The sequence below is a fragment of the Vigna umbellata genome, chromosome 9 (assembly GCF_029865625.1).
Source record: "Vigna umbellata cultivar VRB3 chromosome 9, Vumbellata_1.0, whole genome shotgun sequence".
NCBI lineage: Eukaryota > Viridiplantae > Streptophyta > Magnoliopsida > Fabales > Fabaceae > Vigna > Vigna umbellata.
Genome location: NC_142173.1, coordinates 35,421,784 through 35,447,399, shown reverse-complemented (window position 1 = coordinate 35,447,399; position 25,616 = coordinate 35,421,784). Strand labels below are relative to the sequence as shown.

The 25,616-nt window shown below is 33.7% G+C and overlaps 1 protein-coding gene and 1 pseudogene across 1 annotated transcript; one reads left to right on the top strand and one right to left on the bottom strand.

Annotated features, from left to right (window-relative positions):
* Positions 1-3,313: 3,313 nt before the first annotated feature.
* Positions 3,314-4,649, bottom strand: LOC148193379 (NAC domain-containing protein 90 pseudogene; annotated as a pseudogene).
* A 4,769-nt stretch (positions 4,650-9,418) lies between these two features.
* On the top strand, positions 9,419-14,863 carry LOC148193378 (uncharacterized). The gene is made up of 3 exons (XM_088099407.1): positions 9,419-9,821; positions 9,924-10,019; positions 11,602-14,863. The coding sequence occupies exon 3, from the start codon at positions 12,107-12,109 to the stop codon at positions 14,861-14,863; it is 2,757 nt and encodes a 918-aa protein (XP_087955533.1). The 5' UTR covers positions 9,419-9,821; positions 9,924-10,019; positions 11,602-12,106.
* The last annotated feature ends 10,753 nt before the right edge of the window (positions 14,864-25,616 follow it).

Below are 25,616 nucleotides of genomic sequence, written 5' to 3'. Positions count from 1 at the left end.
TTTACATACTGATACGTTATAACAAGTGATAAATCTCAAATTAATTTTTAAACTATTATGTTTCTTTCATGTTTATAGATGACAAAATTGATAGACTCCAAAACATTTTAATAACAACAAAGTGCAAGCTCAAACAAGTCTTTCAGAAAGGAATAATATTTAAGGTTACCACCGGTTGAAACTATGAAAAGGTATACTAGTAGTGAATTTAATTGTTCATATTAACCAAAGTTAATAATTATACACAGATTTTATTAAACCTTTACGACAATTCACACAGACTATAAATAAAACGACTTTAATATAAAAAGAAATACAAAAACTTTACAAATCAATTTTATAGAATTAACTTAAAATTAAAATTTACTTTTTAACATACATAATTATAACATTTCATTAAATATGCATTATGAAAATTTAATCAATAAATTTTTGCATCTTGAAAGTTAAAAGACTGTATACCTACATGTCTGCAACTCTATGTCTAATCTCTTCTGACCAGGTAGGCCAGGTTTTTTACATTTCTTTAACTTCTTCAATGGTTAATTTGAGAGATCATTCAGCAACAAAGGAAGAAATCCTTCTGATGGGGTGAGTCAACTAGGTCTTTTAGTCAACACTTAAATTTCTACAGATAGATACAGAGCACACCATATATAGTAACTACTCAGAAATTCATCAAAAGCGATTGTTTAATATATAATATAATTCGTCAGTACTATTTTCTCGTATCAATGATCAAATATTCAAAGCGTAACGCGTTAATGCATGAATGTCATGTCTCTATGTTGTCCTTTCACTTTGATTCTTATCCAAACTACACAGATTTATGGCTATGACAGATGAGTCCGTGTATACACATAAAGATTTTTTTTTTTTTACTTTATATTATAAATGTGTTTTTATTTTCTCGACAATATCCTCAAAATCTTAGTCCTGTTTCTTTTTTTAGATAATCTCACAATTCTAACTTATTATTCGTCTCATGTATACATCGAATACTGATTTAAAAAATATTTATGAATATCATGTATTTAAAAAATAATAATTTATAAATTTTTAAAATATGATCTAAATAAAATTAAAAAATATAAAGTATAATGTAAATTAAATTTTAATTTTTTACAAAGAATATAGCTATACATTTAATTTATTTATAAACAGATATTAAATTATTCGTTATTTAATAATTAAATATAATTTAGCATTCTGACAGATGCATAAATAACAGTGGACATGAGTATATTTTGGTATCTAATGTCATAATGGAAAGTGTCCCCACTGCATTTAAGACTGGTGGTCCTGAAGGTGATTTACTTGATTTATGGTCAAGTAGAGGTAGGAATTAGGGTTTTGAGGTGCACCAAGGACCACTAATGGCGTTTTTTTAGGGAAGTCAATGCATCAGATTCTAAAAAATTATATTTCAAAATATTTTAAGAATTTCTTTCTAAAGACTTATAGTGGAAGGAGTTGAGCCTCTGGGCCAGTACCTGTGTGACATCTCCATTAATATGCTCCATTTTTTCTTCTATTCACATCTTACTGTTGCTGGTCTTTTCAAAACAGCTATAAAACACTTCCACGGATGCTTCGGAAGAACTACGTAGATAAAATGCGATGCATTTAACGTGGTATGATGATGGTTAACGAAAATATTGTTTTGAAAAACAAAACGAAAGGTAGAAAAAGTTACAACTTTGTTCTACCATGGTGGCCTAAACGAATTCATGGCATAAATCAAACAAGGAGTTATAAAAACTGGGAAAATGTAGTATACATATTTCCTCTAATAAAAATAAAAATGCTGATTATTTCAACCCGAGGTATTACTTTCTTAGGTATGTTTATTTCTTAGAGACAATTTTTTTTTTAAAAGAAATGCGTATTTTAATTAAGAATCAAACTTTCTATTTATCTGATAATATATTATTAAATAACCAATAAGATTTTACATTTCGCAGAGACAGAACATTAAACTTGCCAAATTACTTATGTTGCATTCTCCTTTTTTATGCATGTATAGGACTTATTATAACGGAACGGGAAAAAAGTTTACGTTAAAAGAGTTGGAAAGAAATCTAATTAAGTACAGAGGAAGAAGATTAATTCATAAAATAACACTTTATTATAATTCTGAAAATGAAATGCTAAACTGCACAGATAATTTTGGAAAAAGGACTTACTCATCATCCTATATCAATACCTTTTTTTTCGTCTAGATTTTATTTATTTCAAAATAAAAGTGCAAAGTCCATTTTATGAAATCTCATTCTTTGTACTAATTTACTACGTTGTATTAATCACTAGTTTGATCGCTATTAATTAATAAAGAAAAGAATGCTGTAAATACGTATAATCCTTGCAGATTTTTGAATTTCGTGAGCCATAAAATGGAATTTATAATAAGGCTTTTTTCTGTTTGATACAATCTATTGGTATTAAAGTCTTTCTTTTGATATTTATTAATATAAATTTATATATCTAAAATTTAAATTTATAACCACACACAACTACAGTGAAACAATTGCTTTGAATTAATCCGCATTCATTTCGTGCTTTTGGTCCTACAATCAAGGATTCACATATGAGAAAAGATGCAAACAGATCAAAGGAATTTTAAAGCAAAAGCGAACGTTTTTTTCTTATCGTAACACTAATCTCATATGATCCTAGAAAAGGATATAAACTAAGGCAATCTATTTTTTATAAATTTAAACTGATCAGAATATTAAGCGTTTAGTTTCGAGCAGTGAAGTCCTCTCTTTTTAACTAAGGATCTAGTAACATTAAATTTCTGCTCTAAAGAAAAAAGAGTAAGTACGTAACACATTTCTGCTGCAAGAAAACAAATAAGTAACACTTTCTTTTAAATACATTCGTACCATTGATTAAAATTTGTATTAAATACTACACAATTGCAAATGAGACTTATAAAACAAAGAAACGAATCTTTTAAAATTTTGTGACTTTCAATAATTTATAATTAACAGAAATCATATTTTCGGAAAAATATTAGAAAATGTTATTAACCTTCTTTTATTCACAAATATTGATCCGGGTGAGATTAATCCAGACTCAAACAAGTACTAAAAAGAGAATTAATTAAAAAAACAAACAAATATGTGAACATCTCCATGGAATTTTGGGATATCCAAGTCTTTTAATCCTTACAACATTGAAAAACACAAAGATAATCACGTTCAATCTAAAGAAACTAACGGTATACTGTAAAATTTTCATAATATTATGAAGATTTGCATGATGAAGATGGTTCGATTGATCACAGAACGAAGAGTTGTGACAGTTTAAATTAGTCCACTACATATCTATACAGAAATAGCAATAAGAACATAAAAAAAAATTAAAGTACTGCAACATTTGTAATTAACATAACAAGCTTGTCTTTTGATTGTTCTGTGTCTAGCCGAGTCAACTTTGTTGTAGCAGCAACAACGCATAGATATTAGATAGATCGCACGAGATAGGAACCCTTCATGATTCCGATCCCAAGAACAAATCCACTTTCTCCCAATCCAAAAAAGGGTCGTTGTCGACATCCATTTGGGTTCCTCCCTCACCGTGCAGGGTGGGTTGGTCATGGTCATGGTCAAGGTCTCCGGAGGAAGAACTCTCCGGTGAACATGTTGCACTTCTCTCCAACATTTGATGCTGATGATAATCATAAACGTTTGAGATCGAACCCTTTTCTTGTTCTTCACCATTTTCAGCAATCGAATGCTCGTTGTGTTCCTCCTTGGTGGTGGTCTTCTATCAAATGCACGCAAACACTTGGATTTTTTGTACACTCTGCATAAACTGAATTCCTTCCTTAACTGCAACTGATTAACATGTACAACGCAATGAAAAGATTGGTTAACTGCCACCGTTATAAAAACAGCACTAAATATCATGTACGATAAAATTGCGTTGTATATCCATGAAATTTCATGCAATGTATATACTATACAATTCAAACGTCTAATGGTTGATCTAAGAACCCTAACGGGCTGTTTAGAGGATGATGGCCACCTGTGATGGTTCACTTTGATGGCGGTATACTCGTTCATCTTCCAATCGGTTTTGGCTCCATTTGGAGCTCTTCCACTGTAGAAAACCATAGTCCTTTTAATTCCTATGATTCGATTATCCGAAGAATAAACATGATTCGGAGACCCTGTTGCTTTCCAGTACCCTGTGGTCGTGAGACGCTTTGGTCTTCCTCCTCGAGCTTCACTCTCTTGCCTCGGAATGAAAAAAAACCATTTGCCGGTCTCTCAGACTCGCCTCTCCAGAGATTTCTGCAAACCCATAAAAAAATATTAATATTTTATGACCAATTACATATAGATGTTTGACAGGAAACCCAAAACACAACACACCATCCTTGACTTGCATTGATGAAAAATGAAAAGTAGAGAAATATAAGAAGTTTACGTGGGAGTTGGGAGGGTTGTAGTCGTAAATATCCACCACTGGAATAACACGATTCATGTCCTCTCTTTCTCCTTCGAGTTTATTATGAAGATAGAACGAAATCAGCTCCTCTTCTGTGGGGTAGAAACGATAACCTGGTGGCATAACGTCCATCTTTGAGCACTTTATCGTACACTTTTAGTCTCTCTCACTGATATTTTCCTCACCAACGACCAGATATATCTTGTTTTCTTCGTTATTGGTGTAGACCAGTTCTCAAGCACTACACCTCGTGATGTTATATATATATAGATGAACAGATACAACTAGCGGTTTTCAGAGAATCAACAGTAGGTACTGTAAGTAAAACAATGGCGCAGGCCACCACAAAAGTGTGACGTCTAAAAGAATATTAATTTTGTTATCATTTTTATTGTATTAAAATTTAATTATTGTATTTATTTATCCATTGAAAAAATAAAAAAGAAATTAGTTTTGATATTTTCTTGTTTTTACGTATTTTATATATTAAAATTAAAGCACGCGGCCTCGGAATCAATGACTGAGAAAGTTAGGCAAAGTGATTGTAAAAGACAAAATTGCATCGGAGTGAAAAGGAGAACAAAAGGAATTGGCTAGTTAAGTTAATTTGCCAGGAAATTTCCAATCCACGCGCTTACACCGTCTCTGGCATAATTATGCTTCCGTACATTTCTTTTCAAAATTCTTCCTTCTTTCCTTTTTCTTTTATGGCTAAGTTAAGAGGAAAATGTTCTTTTTAATAATTCTTTTATAATTTTTTATCACTTATTTTGTGATTCATTCTTTTTAAATATTTTTTAAAAATAAATTCAAACATACTAATAAAATAATGACATGTGGCTTATTGGTAAAAAATTGTTAACCTATCAGCGTTCAAGTTAATATATTAATATTTTTGATGATGTGTACTTATTATTCCATTGAGAAACTTATTTGTAATTATTTTTTCTAGTTGTATATTATTTAAAAAATACTTATAGATATTTGTATATATTTTAAAAATTTATTAAAATTTAAATAAATTTAATATATATATATATATATTATATATAATATAAATTAAAATGTAGTTCTAATTAAATTAAATTTAATAAAATATAAATTAATTTTAATTTTAATTAAATTTAACTTAATAAAATATAAATTAAATTTTAATTTTAATTTTTTTATAGATAATCAATACTCTTCTTATATCCGCATCTAATTTATTTATAAATTAATATTAAAATATTTATTATTATATATAATAAATATTTACAAGTAGAAAGTATCCACCGTACTAAATTTATTTACAAATATTTGAGTATTTATGTTATCTACAGTAATTTTATGATATGTTTATAAAAAACAATAAAATTAAATATTGTTAATTGAAAAAAAAGTCAAAATTAAACTGTTTTTTTATAATAACAAAATTAAGGTTTTAAAAGAACATGTCATTGATGACGTTGTGGGATTTCAAACTCAAAGACCTACTAACAACTAAGAACATATAAAACGATGTACTTTTTAAAAATTGATATTTGTCATTAAGTTACATTTTTTGTTTGCTTTTCTTCTAAAAAAACATTACAATAGTAAATTATCATTCAATTTTTGTATACTTTTATAAATTGACGTTAGAAAATAATGCATACTATTTTATTTCACAATTAAAACTTTAGACAGTACAATAAATGAATTATATATATATATATATATATATATATAATATATATATATATATATATATAATATATATAATTTATGCTATATAATATTTTTATAGAATAAACAAACTCAAGAACAAAATATTAAATTTTTTTATAGAATATGTAATTTATTATATGATTTCAAATCTTTGTTACAAATTATTTTTATCATGTTTCAATTTTACATTCTCATTTTTCGTAAACTGTATGCATTACGAATCTTCCGTTTAGTATTTATTAATTTCTTCGTAAAATAGTATAAGACTGAAAATTTTTAAAGACTAATGTCAGAACATATTAGATAAAAACTTTTGAATTCACATAAATATCTATTAAAAGAAATACATGTCAGAAAAATCCAATTGACTAAACTATATTCCTGAAATTTCCCTTGCAACATCCCTGATTTTTATTTTATTTTTATCGTCAGTAGGAATGTAAATGTAATGGTTTATAAAGACTTGAGGACTATACGTATAATGTATATATAAATATTAATGTATTGTTTTTAGATTAAGTATAATTTGAAAAAATTGTAAAAGTTAAATATCATTTACTCTATTTAATAAAATGATTATCTTGATTACTTGGGCATGGCTGTAATTTACTTCATGTCGTCATCTTTCATCTCCCAAGTACGCCATCGTGAGGGCCGGTAATTGCGACGTCAATTATGCTTATGGATATTATTTATTTACTTTATTCAAAATTTTTTTTTCTGTGATTTTATTACTGAGAAAGTATTTTGAAATTCTAATGGGAAAAAAATCAATCATTGATTTTTAAAATATTTAAGTGCTTTAGTTAGAGTTTATATTAGAGTCTTGATTTAATATGCAATTATGATCATTTTATCAAAAATAAATTTTCCATCGATGGCACTTTATTTTTAAAATTTATCTAGTTTTACATTAATTCATTCATTGTGATTGACATCATGCTGCGTCAGTCACTAAAAAGATTGAAACTAATTTTGAAGCTAAATTTTAAAATATGAAATCGATATTATGTTACTTTAGTTGCATTACAAAAGTCGATGGATGGTCATCTCACTTCAACTACCTTATTTCTATTATGCACACTTCTTAATAAAATTTATATCTAATATCTAAATAAAAAACTGTTTCTTTTCTTACATTACTTTATATTTTAAAATAGAAATATAGTTTTATTAATATTGATTAGATGTTGAGTAATAATTTGAGTATACTTTTATTAATATTGCTTTTGTTGACAAACAACTTGGAATTATCAAAAAGAGCATAAATTTGTTTTTTCTACTTCTGTATTTTAAATAAGTTTGACATAAATATACTAATTAAAAAGCATAATAAAGAAGTATACGCAGTAGGCAGGAATTTAGAGTCATATGTATAAAGTTGACGTGGTTTTTCAAAATATTTAATTTTTCTTAAAACTAATTATATAAAGAAACTAATAAGAAACAAAAAATATTTTTTGTTTTATGAATCGAGAATGATTGACTTTGCTCCTACATATATAGATGAAAAAATCATGGATCATGTACTTCTTTATTTAGAAAAAGTTTGTGAAATTTGTTTGAAAATTATGATGGATTATTTGGGATTTTCGAAAAGCAAATCCCGACAAGGATTGACATTGTTTTTTTAAAGATTTTTGTATTCTTTTATTTGAAAAAATATGGTGGGAAAAAAAGAAAAAGAAAGAGACCGACCATAAGCAGACGCGTACCCATAGCCTTTATTTTATGATTTAATATTTTTTTATAGGAAAATACGTGATAAGAAATAGTTTTTTTTATTATTTATTTATTTTAATTAAAATTTAAAAAAAATAAATATTATGTGATGCAGGAGATATAACCAATACCAAAAAGAAACGCGAAAAGATATTCTTTTTTTATATAGTAAAAAAATAAAATCTTTTAACAAAAAACCTTCAAAGTACAATAAAAGGAGAAAGAGAATGGTGCACAGATGATATACATTTTTGGCTTTAAGTATTTCCCGAATTCTCCTTTGGTAGTTTCTTTTGGTAGACTTTCTATAGGGTGAGAACTTACTTTCCTCTATATATCTCTATTATTTGTCTATTTTTAAAAATTATATTTTCCTCTTTAAAAGCAACTGACGAACAAATTATATTAATATACTATTTTAATTATTGTTTATAATTATTGACATAATATTGATTCAAATTATTACCATATCAAACTAATATTTCAAAAAATATTTTCTAATAATGATGTGTCATACATTAAGAAAATTTATTTTATTATTTTCTTTTTTCTTTTTTTCTTTATTCACCATTAATTATTATTATCTTATTTTATTTATTTATTTATTTATTTATTCGGACGAAATTAAGTATTGACAATGATAAAACTAACATCATCTTATCAAATGTATAGAATAAAAGAGATAAAAATGAGAAAGATGAAACTCATAAACAATTTTATACGTTCATTGTCATAGTTGAGTTGATCAAAATACTTTTCCATCGTGCATGACTTTTTTAATTTTAATATCTTGTAGACTTTGACCTCGATACATGTTTCTATCCACTAATTTTAACATGATGAATAAATATTGTCTCATCATTTAAAATGTTAAAAACGTGAAACCATTTTGTTATGATTACTTTAATTAATATTATTATACTTTTCATAAAAAAAAGTATTTTGGCGATATCAAATAAGTTTTGTGAGAATTTTTATTGAATATATATGGAAATTTGAACTACACTCTATAAATTTAGTTGTGTTCGTAGATTATTAAACATTGGGGTTTTAGTTCTTTTAATTGTAATTGTTGAAAATAAATTATTATCTCTTTAAAATTAATGAAATTCAATTTAATACTTAGTTTATGATCAATTTTTAATTATCTTCGGTAACATCATAATAACATGATAATTTAACTTTAAGCATTTATGTTTGAAAACTGAAAAAAACAAATGTTCAATATGAGATTTTAATCATTACCTTATATGTTAATATCAAATAAAGGATCCCTAATATATTAGTACTTATTTGAAAAGGAAATATCATATTACAAAATAATCATCACATGGTGTTGTAATAAAATATTTGATAAATTAATAAAATAATAACCCATTTATCGCTACATATTATGTTAGAGGAGTATTTATTGATTAAATAGATTACAGTGCAAACTTTCAATTCATCTTATTAAGTTTTATTAACTATATTATTATTATTATTATTATTTATTAAGTTTAAAATCTTTCATAATTTATGCATTTTTATTTAATTTTTGTCACGCCCCATTAATTATTCTGCTTAGTCACCTCCCTGCTTCCATTAATACGTGTGACACGTGTTCTGTGCCATTAAAGAAGCACACGCCCTCACTCTGCATGCCACCGCCAGGTGTCAAATTGGAAGGTTCTGAGTTTGATAGTGGAAGCCAAGTGGCAGCGCAGGAGAGAATGTCCGTTTGACTTGGGAAGAGAAACTAATTTTCTGAAACACTCTTCCCTTCTCTGCGTGCTCTTTCATCTTCCTCAGAAAACCAAACCCTCATTTTTCTCCTCCTTCTCTCTAGAACTCTCCGTCTTCCCTCTTCTGCAACTCACCCTCCTTTTCTCCGTTCACGTTTCAGCACCGTGATAATCAGCACTGCACCGTGAGCTTTCCATCAAACCGATTGGTTTTGGATTCTGAAACGGGTAAGTTTCACGTCCTCAACCACTCTTCATTTTCCACATGCAAGCTCGTTTTAAATCTGCATGCACCTTCTCTGAACCAGTATTGGTTTTCTGAATTTTTAGTTGAAGAGTTTTTGGGTTTTTGAACGAAAAAGGGTAGAAGAGTTGATACTGGGATCTGGTTTTCTTTTAAAGAACGAAAGCACGTTTCCAATCCAGGTAAGGGAAGCTTGTTAGAATTTAATTCACATGATCTCTGTACTGCATGCGCGTTACGTAATGTTTGAAAGTATGATTTATGATATTTGACTTTGGAGTTTAGGATTATGATTCTGAGATGATATATGAAAATGTTGCATGTATGTACTGGGAATTATATGCTGAGTGTATGAATGGTCTGTGACGTTGTACGTGGATGATTTTGATATTTGAATGTTAGTATATGATGTTGATTAAAAGCATGAGAAGTATGGAAAAATACTATGTTAAGATTGATTTAATGCATGAAAGTTTATACTGGAAAATGAGTTACTGTAAAAGAAGAATTATATGAAAAGTGCATGAATTTGAACGTTCGTATTGATACGGTCATTGACCGTTCGGTATTATCAGTAAATTCTTGTATTAGTCGGACCCTTTCATTTGGAAAGGACTCCCTTTGAGAACGAACGCCCTCTAATATATTTTTACGTTGTGCTTTCGGCCAGACGTAAACATCACGAGTGTTGTGTGAGAATTGAGAATTTTGATAATATCCCCGTGAACTTTTAGTCAAATTATTGAAACATAAACTTTAAATATCTCATCTTATATAAATCCCAATTTCTATGATTTTGAATTCAGCCAAGAGTCTCGATCTAAAAACGTACGTCCTAAGTGGCGTTCGGTCTTAGACCGAACGTTCGTTCAAAAAGGCAAACGATTAGTAGCGCTCTTTCTTTTGTCGAGCGTTCGTCTTTGGTGGCGTTCGACCTTATGTCGAACGTCCGTTCTTGATAGCGTTCGTTCTTATGTCGAGCGTTCGCCTGTGGTAGCGTTCGACCTTATGTCGAGCGTCCGTTCGTGATAGCGCTCGTTCTTTTGTCGAGCGTTTGTATTTGATAGTGTTCGACCCTTGTCGAGCGTACATCCTTAATAGCGTTCGTCTTCTGTCGAGCGTTGGTCTTTAAATAGCGTTCGTTCTGATCTTAAATAGCGTTCGTCCAAACAGTGAAATAACGTTCGTCTTTTTATGGAAGTGTAATTAAGAATGAAAATGTGATGTTGAGGGAAGTATAAATTGTGCGAACCATATATGATATGATATTATGATTTTGGAATTTGAACGAGCGTTCCAGGGTGGAACGACTCTTGACTGGATATTGATATTTGTAGTATGAACGTGGTAAGCTTAGATGGTGATCCATCCTGATATTCCGTGAGTGCTCGTTCTCAAGTAGAGAGGAGTAGGTCATGCGTGGGAATGGCAGGAGGTCTAGACCATAACTGTAACTTGGCAAAAAGACTAACCTCAGGTGGATACTGATGAGCATTCCAGTTACCCCACCTGAGTGCATGGACGCCTTAGCTACACAGGTTTCATACAGTCCGGACAGTCTGTCTAGTATCAGGAAGTTTGATTTGAGTTAATGTATGTATTGGATGCATGTGTTGTGATGTATTTGATATGATTGATAAGTATAAATTGTATGTTTGACTTGAATTAAATTCAATAAGCTTACCCTTGCATTTCCTTCGTGTTGTCTTGTCTATGTATATCCGTCTTGTCAAATGCAATGATCATCCGTGTGGATGTGAGCAGAGGGAGATGCGTCTCTGGAGCAAACTCTTGAAGAGGAACTCGTTACTGAAGAAAATTTAGTAGAAGTTGAGGTGAAGGCCGAACAGTGAGGCGTTCGGTTATTTAGTTAGTTTGATTAGAGTAGCGAGCGTCTGTGAGCGAGCGCTCTTTTGTTGCTGTATATATATATTGGAACGTTCGGTCAATTCTTGTAAACCGTTCGTCCTCCTTGTTTTGTAAACGCTCGTTGTTTTAAATGAAAGGCCGTTAGGCCATTTATTCAATCTGCTTACTGTATTATTAAACTGTTTTGCCATATTGATTAATGTGATTATTCTAAGTATATAGTTGATGACTGTATATTTCTGGGATGTTACATTATTGGTATCAGAGCAGTTTTGTTCTCTTAAGGACGCTGTAGGTTATGAGTGCATTGCATTTTGCTGTGTGCTTTTTTAATGTTTAATGAGTTACTGTTTTAACTCTTAGACATGACTAACGTTCGTTTTCTCTGATCCAGAAAACGATGGCGCCTAGATTACCTCCTCCCCCACAACCAAACGAGTCTGATGCACCTAATCACACTAGGTTGTTGGAGACAGTGATTGAGAGGCTGCAACAGCAAAATACTACCCTCATGGAGCAGAACGCTGCTGCTCTACAGAGTTTGGAGGCCGCACGCGCCAACTCTGAAGCCACTCAAAGACAATTGATGGAATTAATTGCCGCCACCAGAGGCACGCCAGGAGCGTCCTCTTCCAATGCTGTTCATCATACTGAATGGAGTTTAGAGAGCTTTCTTCAACACCATCCGGCCAAGTTTAGTGGGAAGGGCCTTCCGGATGAGGCAGACCAGTGGCTGCAGGATATGGAACGAATTTACAATGCTAAAAGATGTCCAGATGAGAATCGCTTGGCTTTCACGGAGTATTTGCTTACTGGAGAAGCAAGCCACTGGTGGGCGAGCGCTAAGGCTATACTGACGGACGCTCAACGTCCTATTACCTGGGAAGTGTTCAGAGGGAAGTTCTATGAAGAATACTTTCCAGATAGCGTTCGTTTTGCTAAAGAGGTGGAATTTCTTCAACTGGTACAGGGAGGGATGTCGGTTTCAGAATATACAAACAAGTTCAAACATCTAGTGAGGTTCTATACAATGGCTACTAGTGAAGAGTGGCAGTGTAGGAAGTTTGAAAACGGGCTGAGAAGTGATCTCAAGGTGTTGATCTCTAGCTTGTGCATTCGGACGTTTCCAGCCATGGTGGAGAGGGCTAAAGTATTAGAGAAAAATATGGCTGAGGCGGAACAACAGAAGAAGCAACAAGTATCAAGAGGACCAGTTCTGACAAGGACCAATTTGAATCGTAACAGGACCCCGTACGCTCGTCCAGCTCAGTCAAGTGGTTCACAAGCTATGGTAGTTGCTGGACAGTCAAACCAACAGGGGCCGGTTAGATGTTTTCAGTGTGGAGGACCTCATTTCAGATCATCATGCCCGCAATTGGTTGGAGGAAAGTATTGTAATCGGTGTAGAAGAACTGGACATCTAGAGAGTGAATGCAATATGGGTGGACGTGCAGTGATGAGGCCACCCAACACTGGAAGAAATCAGACTAGAGGTGGTGGACGAGCCCAAGCTGTTGGGCGTGTTTATGCGATCACTGGTGCAGAAGCAGCGAGCTCAGGTACGCTCGTCACTGGCACATGCTTGCTGTATGGAATAAATTGTTGTGTGTTGTTTGACTCGGGGGCGACACACTCCTTCATCTCGAAGGCGTGCGTTGATAAGTTGGGGATAGTGGAGCGCGAGATGCAGTTTGATTTGGTGGTGTCTACACCAGCTGCTGGTGAGGTGAGAACGTCTACCGTATGTGTTAGATGTCCTCTTGAGATTGAAGGGCGTAGGTATAAGGTGAACCTCATATGTTTGCCTCTCAAGGACTTAGAAGTGATTCTGGGGATGGATTGGCTTACTACCAATCACATACTCATTGATTGTGGAGCAAAGGAATTGATTTTTCCTGAAGAATATGAAGAGAAGTTGGGTGTGACACTCGGCCAGTGGAAAGAAGATATAATGGAAGGAGCCAGTTGCTTTTTGATCATGACTCACGTGGATAATGAATCTGAAGGTTCTGAACGAACGCAGTCTAATTGGAGAGAAGCAAGTTCAGTAGTAGGTGAATATCTAGACGTTTTCCCTGATGAGGTGCCTGGATTACCACCCGTTCGTGAAGTTGAGTTTACAATTGATCTGGTAACAACCGCAGCTCCCATATCCGTTCAACCATACAGGATGGCACCTGCTGAATTGGTTGAACTTAAGAAGCAAATTGAAGAATTGATGGACAAGAAGTTCATCCGTCCAAGTGTGTCACCTTGGGGAGCGCCTGTACTGTTAGTAAAGAAAAAGGATGGCAGCTCACGGCTATGTATTGACTATCGTCAATTGAATAAGCTGACCATCAAGAACAAATACCCACTGCCTCGCATTGACGACCTGTTGGATCAATTGCATGGAGCGAACGTCTTCTCAAAGATAGATTTGAGATCAGGCTATCACCAAATTCGGGTTAAGGAGGGAGACATTCAGAAGACAGCCTTTCGTTCACGTTATGGACATTATGAGTACGTGGTCATGCCGTTCGGTGTGACGAACGCTCCTGCAGTTTTCATGGACTACATGAACCGCATCTTCAGGCCATATTTAGACAAGTTTGTAGTGGTGTTTATTGATGATATTCTCATCTACTCCAAGAGCTGTGAAGAACATGAAGAGCACTTGAGATTAGTACTTGGAGTGTTGAGGGAAAAAGAACTGTATGCTAAGCTATCTAAATGTGAATTCTGGATGAAGGAAGTACAGTTCTTGGGACACGTTGTGTCAGCTGGTGGAATTTCAGTTGATCCTGCTAAAGTGCGAGCGGTCTTAGAGTGGGAAAGCCCACGTTCGGTCACGGAAGTGAGGAGTTTTGTTGGACTGGCGGGCTACTACAGGCGTTTCATAGAAGGGTTCTCTAAGATAGTAGCACCGTTAACACAGCTGACCAGGAAGGATCATCCGTTTGCTTGGACCGATAGGTGTGAATCCAGCTTCCAAGAGTTGAAACAGAAGCTGACGAGCGCTCCAGTTTTGGTGATTCCGGACACTGCCAAACCATTTGAAGTATACTGTGATGCATCTCACCAAGGTTTGGGGTGCGTTCTCATGCAAGAGAAGAAGGCAGTGGTATGCCTCTCGGCATTGAAGATACATGAGAGGAATTATCCAACCATGATTTAGACTGGCAGCAGTAGTTTGCCTTGAAGATTTGGAGCATTACTTGTATGGATCCGTTTTCCAAGTCTTCAGTGATCATAAGAGTCTAAGTATCTCTTTGATCAAAAAGAGTTGAATATGAGGCAAAGAGGTGGCTGGAATTTCTTAAGGATTATGACTTTGAGTTGCTTTATCACCCTGGTAAAGCGAACGTTGTGGCGGATGCTCTAAGTAGGAAGGCGGTTCATGTCTCGGCAATGATGGTTAAAGAGCTAAGTTTGGTGGAGAGTTTCCGAGACCTGAGGTTGCAGTTCGAGTTGGAGCCGAACAGTATTAAATGCTGCACCTTAAGGATATCAAGTGATGTGTTCGACCGAATCTGGAGGAAACAGCGAGAGGACGAGGAATTGGTGAAGATTTTTAGTGCGCTCGGTACGGATCAAACCAAGCATTTTAACGCTGGAACGGACGGCATGTTACGTTACAGGGGACGTACGTGCATTCCCAATGATGGCGAGCTGAAGAGAATTATTTTAGAAGAAGGTCATCACAGCCGTCTTAGCATGCATCCAGGCATGACTAAGATGTATCAAGATCTCAGGAAGTCGTTCTGGTGGCCAGGGATGAAGAGTGACGTTTCACGTTTTGTGGCATCATGCCTAACTTGCCAACGTGCCAAAGCTGAATATCAAAGACCGGGCGGCCTACTGCAACCTTTGGAGATTCCAGAATGGAAGTGGGACAGCATCTCAATGGATTTCGTGACACACTTGCCTCGCACATTCAAGAATCACGATTCCATTTGGGTGATAGTGGATCGCTTAACAAAGAGTGCTCACTTCCTACCAGTTAACCTGAAGATGTCTTTGACTAACTTGGCAAAGCTCTACATTAAAGAGATCGTTCGTCTACATGGAGTGCCATCCAGCATCATCTCTGACCGAGACACAAGGTTCACCTCTCGGTTTTGGCAGTCTTTGCAAAATGAACTTGGCAGCAAACTCCAAATGAGTTCAGCATACCACCCTCAAACGGACGGTCAATCCGAGAGAACGATCCAGACGTTAGAGGACTTGTTGAGGACATGCGTACTTGATCACATGGGCGTTTGGGATGAAGTCTTGCCTTTAGTTGAGTTCACCTACAACAACAGTTTCCAGTCAAGCATTGGAATGGCTCCCTTTGAAGCGCTTTACGGACGCAAATGCCGCACACCTCTTTGCTGGTTCCAAGAAGGAGAGAACATATTAACAGGACCGGAGCTTGTTCAACAAACAACTGAGAAGGTGAAATTAATTCAAGACAGATTGAGGACGTCCAGAAGCAGGCAGAAATCATACGCAGATAAGAGGAGACGACCTTTGGAGTTCAAAGCTGGTGATCACGTTTTCTTGAGGCTGCATCCAACTACTGGAGTAGGAAGAGCATTGAGATCAAAGAAATTATCTCCCAAGTTCGTAGGGCCGTACCAGATCACAAGGAAGATTGGACCAGTTGCATACGAGATGGCTTTACCTCCACAGTTGTCCAACCTTCATCCAGTGTTTCACGTCTCGCAACTTCGGAAGTACGTAGCTGATCCCTCGCACATATTGGAGCTGGAAAACATTCAACTTCGCCAAGATCGAACGTTTGAAATGAAGCCAATTCGCATTGAAGACGAACGCACCAGGCTATACAAAGGGAAGGATGTTCGTTTGGTGAAAGTGTTGTGGGACGACAAAACTGGTGATTCTACTTGGGAAGTTGAGGATGCCATGAAGGACCTATACCCTCATCTATTTCCCTGGTAAGTCTTCCATTTTCGAGGACGAAAATTTTTTTTAGTTAGGGGGATTGTCACGCCCCATTAATTATTCTGCTTAGTCACCTCCCTGCTTCCATTAATACGTGTGACACGTGTTCTGTGCCATTAAAGAAGCACACGCCCTCACTCTGCATGCCACCGCCAGGTGTCAAATTGGAAGGTTCTGAGTTTGATAGTGGAAGCCAAGTGGCAGCGCAGGAGAGAATGTCCGTTTGACTTGGGAAGAGAAACTAATTTTCTGAAACACTCTTCCCTTCTCTGCGTGCTCTTTCATCTTCCTCAGAAAACCAAACCCTCATTTTTCTCCTCCTTCTCTCTAGAACTCTCCGTCTTCCCTCTTCTGCAACTCACCCTCCTTTTCTCCGTTCACGTTTCAGCACCGTGATAATCAGCACTGCACCGTGAGCTTTCCATCAAACCGATTGGTTTTGGATTCTGAAACGGGTAAGTTTCACGTCCTCAACCACTCTTCATTTTCCACATGCAAGCTCGTTTTAAATCTGCATGCACCTTCTCTGAACCAGTATTGGTTTTCTGAATTTTTAGTTGAAGAGTTTTTGGGTTTTTGAACGAAAAAGGGTAGAAGAGTTGATACTGGGATCTGGTTTTCTTTTAAAGAACGAAAGCACGTTTCCAATCCAGGTAAGGGAAGCTTGTTAGAATTTAATTCACATGATCTCTGTACTGCATGCGCGTTACGTAATGTTTGAAAGTATGATTTATGATATTTGACTTTGGAGTTTAGGATTATGATTCTGAGATGATATATGAAAATGTTGCATGTATGTACTGGGAATTATATGCTGAGTGTATGAATGGTCTGTGACGTTGTACGTGGATGATTTTGATATTTGAATGTTAGTATATGATGTTGATTAAAAGCATGAGAAGTATGGAAAAATACTATGTTAAGATTGATTTAATGCATGAAAGTTTATACTGGAAAATGAGTTACTGTAAAAGAAGAATTATATGAAAAGTGCATGAATTTGAACGTTCGTATTGATACGGTCATTGACCGTTCGGTATTATCAGTAAATTCTTGTATTAGTCGGACCCTTTCATTTGGAAAGGACTCCCTTTGAGAACGAACGCCCTCTAATATATTTTTACGTTGTGCTTTCGGCCAGACGTAAACATCACGAGTGTTGTGTGAGAATTGAGAATTTTGATAATATCCCCGTGAACTTTTAGTCAAATTATTGAAACATAAACTTTAAATATCTCATCTTATATAAATCCCAATTTCTATGATTTTGAATTCAGCCAAGAGTCTCGATCTAAAAACGTACGTCCTAAGTGGCGTTCGGTCTTAGACCGAACGTTCGTTCAAAAAGGCAAACGATTAGTAGCGCTCTTTCTTTTGTCGAGCGTTCGTCTTTGGTGGCGTTCGACCTTATGTCGAACGTCCGTTCTTGATAGCGTTCGTTCTTATGTCGAGCGTTCGCCTGTGGTAGCGTTCGACCTTATGTCGAGCGTCCGTTCGTGATAGCTTTTGTAGCGCTCGTTCTTTTGTCGAGCGTTTGTATTTGATAGTGTTCGACCCTTGTCGAGCGTACATCCTTAATAGCGTTCGTCTTCTGTCGAGCGTTGGTCTTTAAATAGCGTTCGTTCTGATCTTAAATAGCGTTCGTCCAAACAGTGAAATAACGTTCGTCTTTTTATGGAAGTGTAATTAAGAATGAAAATGTGATGTTGAGGGAAGTATAAATTGTGCGAACCATATATGATATGATATTATGATTTTGGAATTTGAACGAGCGTTCCAGGGTGGAACGACTCTTGACTGGATATTGATATTTGTAGTATGAACGTGGTAAGCTTAGATGGTGATCCATCCTGATATTCCGTGAGTGCTCGTTCTCAAGTAGAGAGGAGTAGGTCATGCGTGGGAATGGCAGGAGGTCTAGACCATAACTGTAACTTGGCAAAAAAGACTAACCTCAGGTGGATACTGATGAGCATTCCAGTTACCCCACCTGAGTGCATGGACGCCTTAGCTACACAGGTTTCATACAGTCCGGACAGTCTGTCTAGTATCAGGAAGTTTGATTTGAGTTAATGTATGTATTGGATGCATGTGTTGTGATGTATTTGATATGATTGATAAGTATAAATTGTATGTTTGACTTGAATTAAATTCAATAAGCTTACCCTTGCATTTCCTTCGTGTTGTCTTGTCTATGTATATCCGTCTTGTCAAATGCAATGATCATCCGTGTGGATGTGAGCAGAGGGAGATGCGTCTCTGGAGCAAACTCTTGAAGAGGAACTCGTTACTGAAGAAAATTTAGTAGAAGTTGAGGTGAAGGCCGAACAGTGAGGCGTTCGGTTATTTAGTTAGTTTGATTGGAGTAGCGAGCGTCTGTGAGCGAGCGCTCTTTTGTTGCTGTATATATATATTGGAACGTTCGGTCAATTCTTGTAAACCGTTCGTCCTCCTTGTTTTGTAAACGCTCGTTGTTTTAAATGAAAGGCCGTTAGGCCATTTATTCAATCTGCTTACTGTATTATTAAACTGTTTTGCCATATTGATTAATGTGATTATTCTAAGTATATAGTTGATGACTGTATATTTCTGGGATGTTACAATTTTTTATTATACTAATATTTTTTATATTTTTTTAATTGTGTCGTTTAATTTTTTTTAGTCAAGTAATATGATAATTATCTGTTTCCGTCATTTTATTTATTTATTTTTATGTATAACATTTTATGATTTATATAAAATAATGTTATATTACTTAATATGTAATGATAAATAAATTTATGTTATTGCTTTTATTTGTTATTTGTATTTTAACTTTGCATTTTTTTATTAAACAAAAGAAAATGTAATAGAAAAGTTGATAATGGGCTTGGTCATTGTGGTGGACGATGGCATTTTTTGTACGAAATTATTAATGACTTGGGTTGAAAAATTGACTTGGAAACTCTTGTGTCGTCCTTTTATAGGTGACACTGACTGCATCATTTGGTTTTGAATGGAAAGCCATGCATTGTTGTGAGTAAATTGTTTCGTAGTGTGAAACAAGACAAATATACGTGTCTTTGCTGTTTTCAATAGGAATTTAAAAATGTTTTAGTCACCTAACATGTCAACCATTTAGAATATATAAGCACAAATGAATATGTCTATATTAAATGTAATTTTCAGAAACTTCTCCCCATAGGCCTTTCCGAAAAAAATTTTGTAATTATTGCTATGAGCTTGTATAAGTTAATTTAAAAAAAAAATCATATATTTTTTTTATAAAAGGTCATGCATAAATTAAAGCCCTCATTGAATGCAACAAGCCTTATAATTTTTCTTTTATGTTGTAACATCATCTTTCACACTGATACCATTCTTCATGGTTTTTAGAATTTGGTTTAATGTCTCTGTAGGTCCCTATTTTGGTCATGAATTTCAAATAGGTCCTCTTCATTTTCGGCGTATCAATTGAGTCCTTGTTTTTGTAAAATTGAATCAAATACAGGCCTGCCGTTAAATTGGACAGACGGCCGTTACAGTATTGGTTACGTGGCATTTAAAACGATTTTTGTATTAAATAATTGGTGTGCACAGCTGTATATTCAGTTTTGGGTAAGGGCAAAGTAGGAAATTTGAACATCAAATTGAATCCCAACTACACTTCCATTTCACCATGTTTTTTAGCAGAAAGATTAGGGGTTCTGCCAGCCTTCTCTTCATTCTTCCATCTCCCACAAACACAATCAAATCTCCCCTGCCAGACCAGTCACCTCCTCCTCCGTCGGAGCCACCACCGGCCACGGCGTCACTACCCTTTCTCCCTCTTCTTGCTTCGAAAATGGTAACCCAGGGAGGGGTTTGCTTCCGCCAGTTTATGCTCACGGCCGCCGCCCCCATCGAAGCCTCCCTCCTTTGCAGGTGACGGCTACACCATGCTTGCCCTTTAGAGTCGGGTTTTTCTGTTGATGAAGAAGTGGCTGCTGATTCCCCTGGAATGAAGGCAGTCGATGGCGGGAGGATAAAGCTGATGTTGATGCAGATAAATTTGAATGGGCAGTGATTCTGGAGGTTGAGTCTGGTTTGGTGAGGAATTACGAGGGGTGGAGAGTAGTCAAAGGTTGAGGGTTTTTTATGGTTACAGTGGGCAGAGGCTTGGAAAAAAAAAATGAGCGAATGAAGATGATGGGTGTTGGAGGCCGTGGGCGTTAGATGTCGAAGAGGAAATGGATTAAGATTGAGGTGTAGTTGGGATTCAATTTGATGTTCAAATTTCCTACTTTGCCCTTACCCAAAACTGAATATACAGCTGTGCACACCAATTATTTAATACAAAAATCGTTTTAAATGCCACGTAACCAATACTATAACGGCCGTTTGTCCAATTTAACGGCAGGCCTGTATTTGATTCAATTTTACAAAAACAAGGACTCAATTGATACGCCGAAAATGAAGAGGACCTATTTGAAATTCATGACCAAAATAGGGACCTACGGAGACATTAAACCTTAGAATTTCTTGAAAGCCAATAATAGCTTCCGTACGTATGACCTTATGATCATAATTTTTTCCATCAAAGGTTGGCAATGTAGAAAGAATTTTTTTAACTCCGTTTGATGATGCCATGATACTAACCTTTATAGTCTGATACCACTTGTTGAATGAAAGGTAATAGTCACATAGGAAAAATATCAGAAAAATATTAAAGAATAAAAAAAACACTGAAATGAATGTAATTTTATTACAACTAATAAGTTTCATTTACCAACTTAAATAATAGAACAAATAAAAATAAAAGATACTCGAATTAACTCTAACATAGTGCAATAAAAGGAGTAAACATGGCATACTAAAAGGAAAACGCTTTTCACTATCAGGTGACAATTCGAGATTACCATTTACAGAAACAAAATACCACTTTGATCAACTAGCACAACAGTATTATAAATTAATTCTTACCTTTATACATTTATATTTAAATATACACTTTTTCTATAAAAGTAGTAAAGTTAATTTTATGCTTAATACCCTATTTTGTCTCCAGTTTCGTTCAAAAAATAATTAACGTCGTTTGTACGGATTTAACGAAAAGGATTTCATTGATGCAAATTTTATTAAGTAAGGACGTAATTAACGCTTTTTTTTAAAGGATTGACTAATTTGACATTTTCGAACGAAACTAGGGATAAAATAAGGTATTAAGCCTTAATTTTAATCTTTATATTATTTTTTTCTTTAGTTATAATTTCTTTATCGAAAATGTACATGCATCTTTTTGGAAGGTGAGAATGAGTCCTCTTTAATGGAGTGGTAAGAACTTTTTTCTTCCGCTACAAGTTATACCATTTAGTGGTCGAAAACAACCTGACCTTTTATTCTATAATGATAAATAGACTCAATCAACCACAATCTATATGCTTCTTTTTGGTCAATGGATTTCACTACAGAACATCTATTCTAGTCATTCAATGAAATTAATACCTCAATTTTTAATTGCTAAATAATTTACCTTGCATTTCATTCTAATTTCATTTCCAAGTCTTCTATATACATTTTCATTATTGTTACACCACCCTCACAATGTTAACTGTTTAAAATTTTTCTACCCTTTTTTATTTAAAAAAGCTTGTTTATTTTAAATTGGTCTTGAATTAGTTAAACAATTATATTTTCAAATTGAAAGTTAGATCATTGTTTTAAAACTATTTAAAATCTTCTAAACCATATATTACTATTCATATGCTGAAATGTGTTATTATTTTTTATTGAATTGTAATATCCATTTTTTAATTTTCAAACTATAATCCTTGTCTTGTGGTATTTTTAAAATAATGGTAATTTTTTTAAATTAAATCATTATAATTTCAAATTAAAATTAAAATATCTTTCGATCGATACTAAATTAAAATATTAGTCCAAAGACCATTATTATTAGGCAAACTTTCTATCAACAAGAGGGTTAATCTCTTCGCCACTACATGTTGTTTCCTCATTTCCTCGTTCTTATTTTGTCCTGGAGATCAACGAATATAAGAGATCTGTTTGGCTTCAACGGATCTTGACATCTGTTAAGAGAAATCAAGATTAATTAAATTAATAAATAACTAAAAATCTAAAATTATATATTACACATAAAAATGTATACAAAATAAAATAAAATTAATAAACTAAAAAAAAAACAAGCACAAAGGTCTGGGAGATCCATTCAGCCTTCAACGAATCTTGACATTTGTTGACGGAAATCAAGATCCGTTGAAGACCGAACAACGCATAGATACCCGCATTTTTGGAACGAAATCAACCATGAACCATACTCTTCTTCGCGAACCAACCATCTCTAGAGCCAACTCAGTGATAATGGAAGCATCAGAAATAGAGGAGGAAACGAAAATTACAAATAAGAGAAGTATTAGGAGGAGAGAAAGAAGAGAGTGAGAGAAAAAATAAAGTTTATGTGAGGGTGTGAGGCTGCAACAGTGAAAAAGGAAAATAGGAAGAGAGGAAGAAGATAAGTTTATGTGGTGTGGGGTGTAGGGGTCGCGACAGTGAAGAGTAAAAGAGAATGAAACTAAATTAGGGTTTTATGTGATGTTTGGGTGTGGGGCTTGCTCCAGTAAAGAGTGAAGAGTGAAAGAGGATGAGTTTAGATTAGGATTTTAGATTAAAATAAATAAAAGTAAAAAATAAATATTTAAATAAGGCCAGTTTTAAAAATAAAAAAAAGTTGAAGAGATGGAAGGAGCAATGATGGAAGGACTAACCCTATTTGAACCATGAGAGTTGCTCCCTCCACCACCACCAACCGCTCCCTGCACCTCCCCATACCTTATTTGCCCTTCTATAAAACGGATGTCAACATCCGTTTCACCTTCAACGGATGTTGACATCTGTAACATCCATTTACATATTTCATATTTTAGTTTATTATTTTTATTTAAAAAAAAAAAACTTCAACGAATGTGGCCACATCCGTTAACGGATGTGCCACATCCGTTTAATAGATTTTTAAAAAGTTTTTTATTTATTATTTAAATAATAATATATAAATTAAAATAATTATTATTTTATTAAATAAAATAAAATAAAATTAATTTATAAATAATTAAATAATCATTTTTAAAAATTTAAATAATATTTATATATCAATTTAAAATATAAAAAATTAAAAAACTAAAAATTAAAAAACACAAAAAGGAAACGGATGTCGCCACATCCGTTTTAATATATTTATAACAAATTTTTTAATTATTATTTAAATAATAATACATAAATTAAAAGTAATAATAATTATTTTATTAAATAAAATAAAATTAATTTATAAATAATTAAGTAATAATTTTAAAATAATTAAATTATATTTATATATTAATTTAAAACAAAAAAAATAAAAAAACTAAACTAGAAAACAAAAAAAGCAACGGATGTGATGTGGCACATCCGTTTTAATATATTTATAATAAATTTTTTAATTATTATTTAAATAATAATACATAAATTAAAATTAATAATAATTATTTTATTAAATAAAATAAAATTAATTTATAAATAATTAAGTAATAATTTTAAAATAATTAAATAATATTTATATATTAATTTAAAACAAAAAAAATAAAAAAATTAAAAACTAAAAAACAAAAAAAGGCAACGGATGTCGCCACATCCGTTAACGGATGTAGCATGTCCGTGGAAGAATTTTTTCTTCAACGGATGTTGACATCCGTTGAAGAAAAGGGGTGGGGTGTAGGATATTTTAAAATATAAAGGATAGTTTTGGCATTTAAAAAAAATGTGGTGGTGCAGGAAGTAAAGTGAGGTGGTGTAGGGAGTAAAACCCTTGAACCATTAGTAGGAAGAATTTCAAGAATATCGTGTCAGGGCCTTTTGCTTCCTGCCTCCTGTTATTACTAAATGCACTCCGTACTGATAGACCAAGACTAAATGCACCTCCGGTACAAAGGAAGAATAATTGAAAATGCTGCAAAGGAAAAAGAAGAGATAAGCCTAGCAAAAAAGTGCATTTTTAAACCCTCGGAATACATTTCATATGTTTCCAGAATTGTCATTGCAAAAAACTTAAAAGATTTTATATACATCCTGGAGAGTTTATTCCAAAAATTTAGTTATATACATTTCGCACATTTTGAAAAGCTTATTCTATTAAGTTTTGTTCAAGAAAATTTGTTATAAAACATATTTATTATTCTAGAAATTTATTCTGAAAATTGTGTTCCAGAAATTTTAGAAAATTCCTATTAAATTCCTAAAACTTTAATTTTTATCTTCAATTCTTTTTAAACAAAATTCCCATGTAGATTTTTAAAAAATTGATTAAAATGACGAGAAAAAAATTGAGTAGAAAGCACTATGCGGAATTAAAAACTGAAATTAGTTGCCGCCCATACTTACCGGGTAGCAGAACCATGATATAGAAAAGCCCAATAAGGGTAATCTTGTCTTCCAGAATATCCATGAGACTATATATACCCTCGTTTCGTTCTCCAACCACTAGGGTTTTACCTTCTTTCTCTCGTTTCAGGCAGCATTTTCGTTTTGTTTTCGTTTCCGTTTCCGTTTCGTAATGATATAATTGGTTGGTGAATCTGTTTGCTATAAGCGCTGCCCTTAAGATCGCCTTCCCAATTTCTCCATGGAAGCGTGTCGAGTCATAGCAGCGCCATATCAACACGCTTTGAGGTTTCTCTTTAGGGTTTCCCTTTGAGTCCTCTATTTTCCACCTTTCTCTTCTTATCAAGATTCATTGAACCCTCTGTATTCCACTGGAGTTTGAATCTTCATTTTTGTTGATTTCTATGGCAAGTGGGATTGTTTTTCTCGCTTTGCCTTTAGATTCGACTAATTGGACTTCATCTCCTTCGGTTGGGTCATGTATCGGTGCCTCTGTATCTGGTGGAGAACATTTGAACCATTTGTTTTTTATTAGCTTTAGAGTGTTTATTATTCTGTGCTGTTTATTTATTCGTCGTATTTTAAGGGAAACA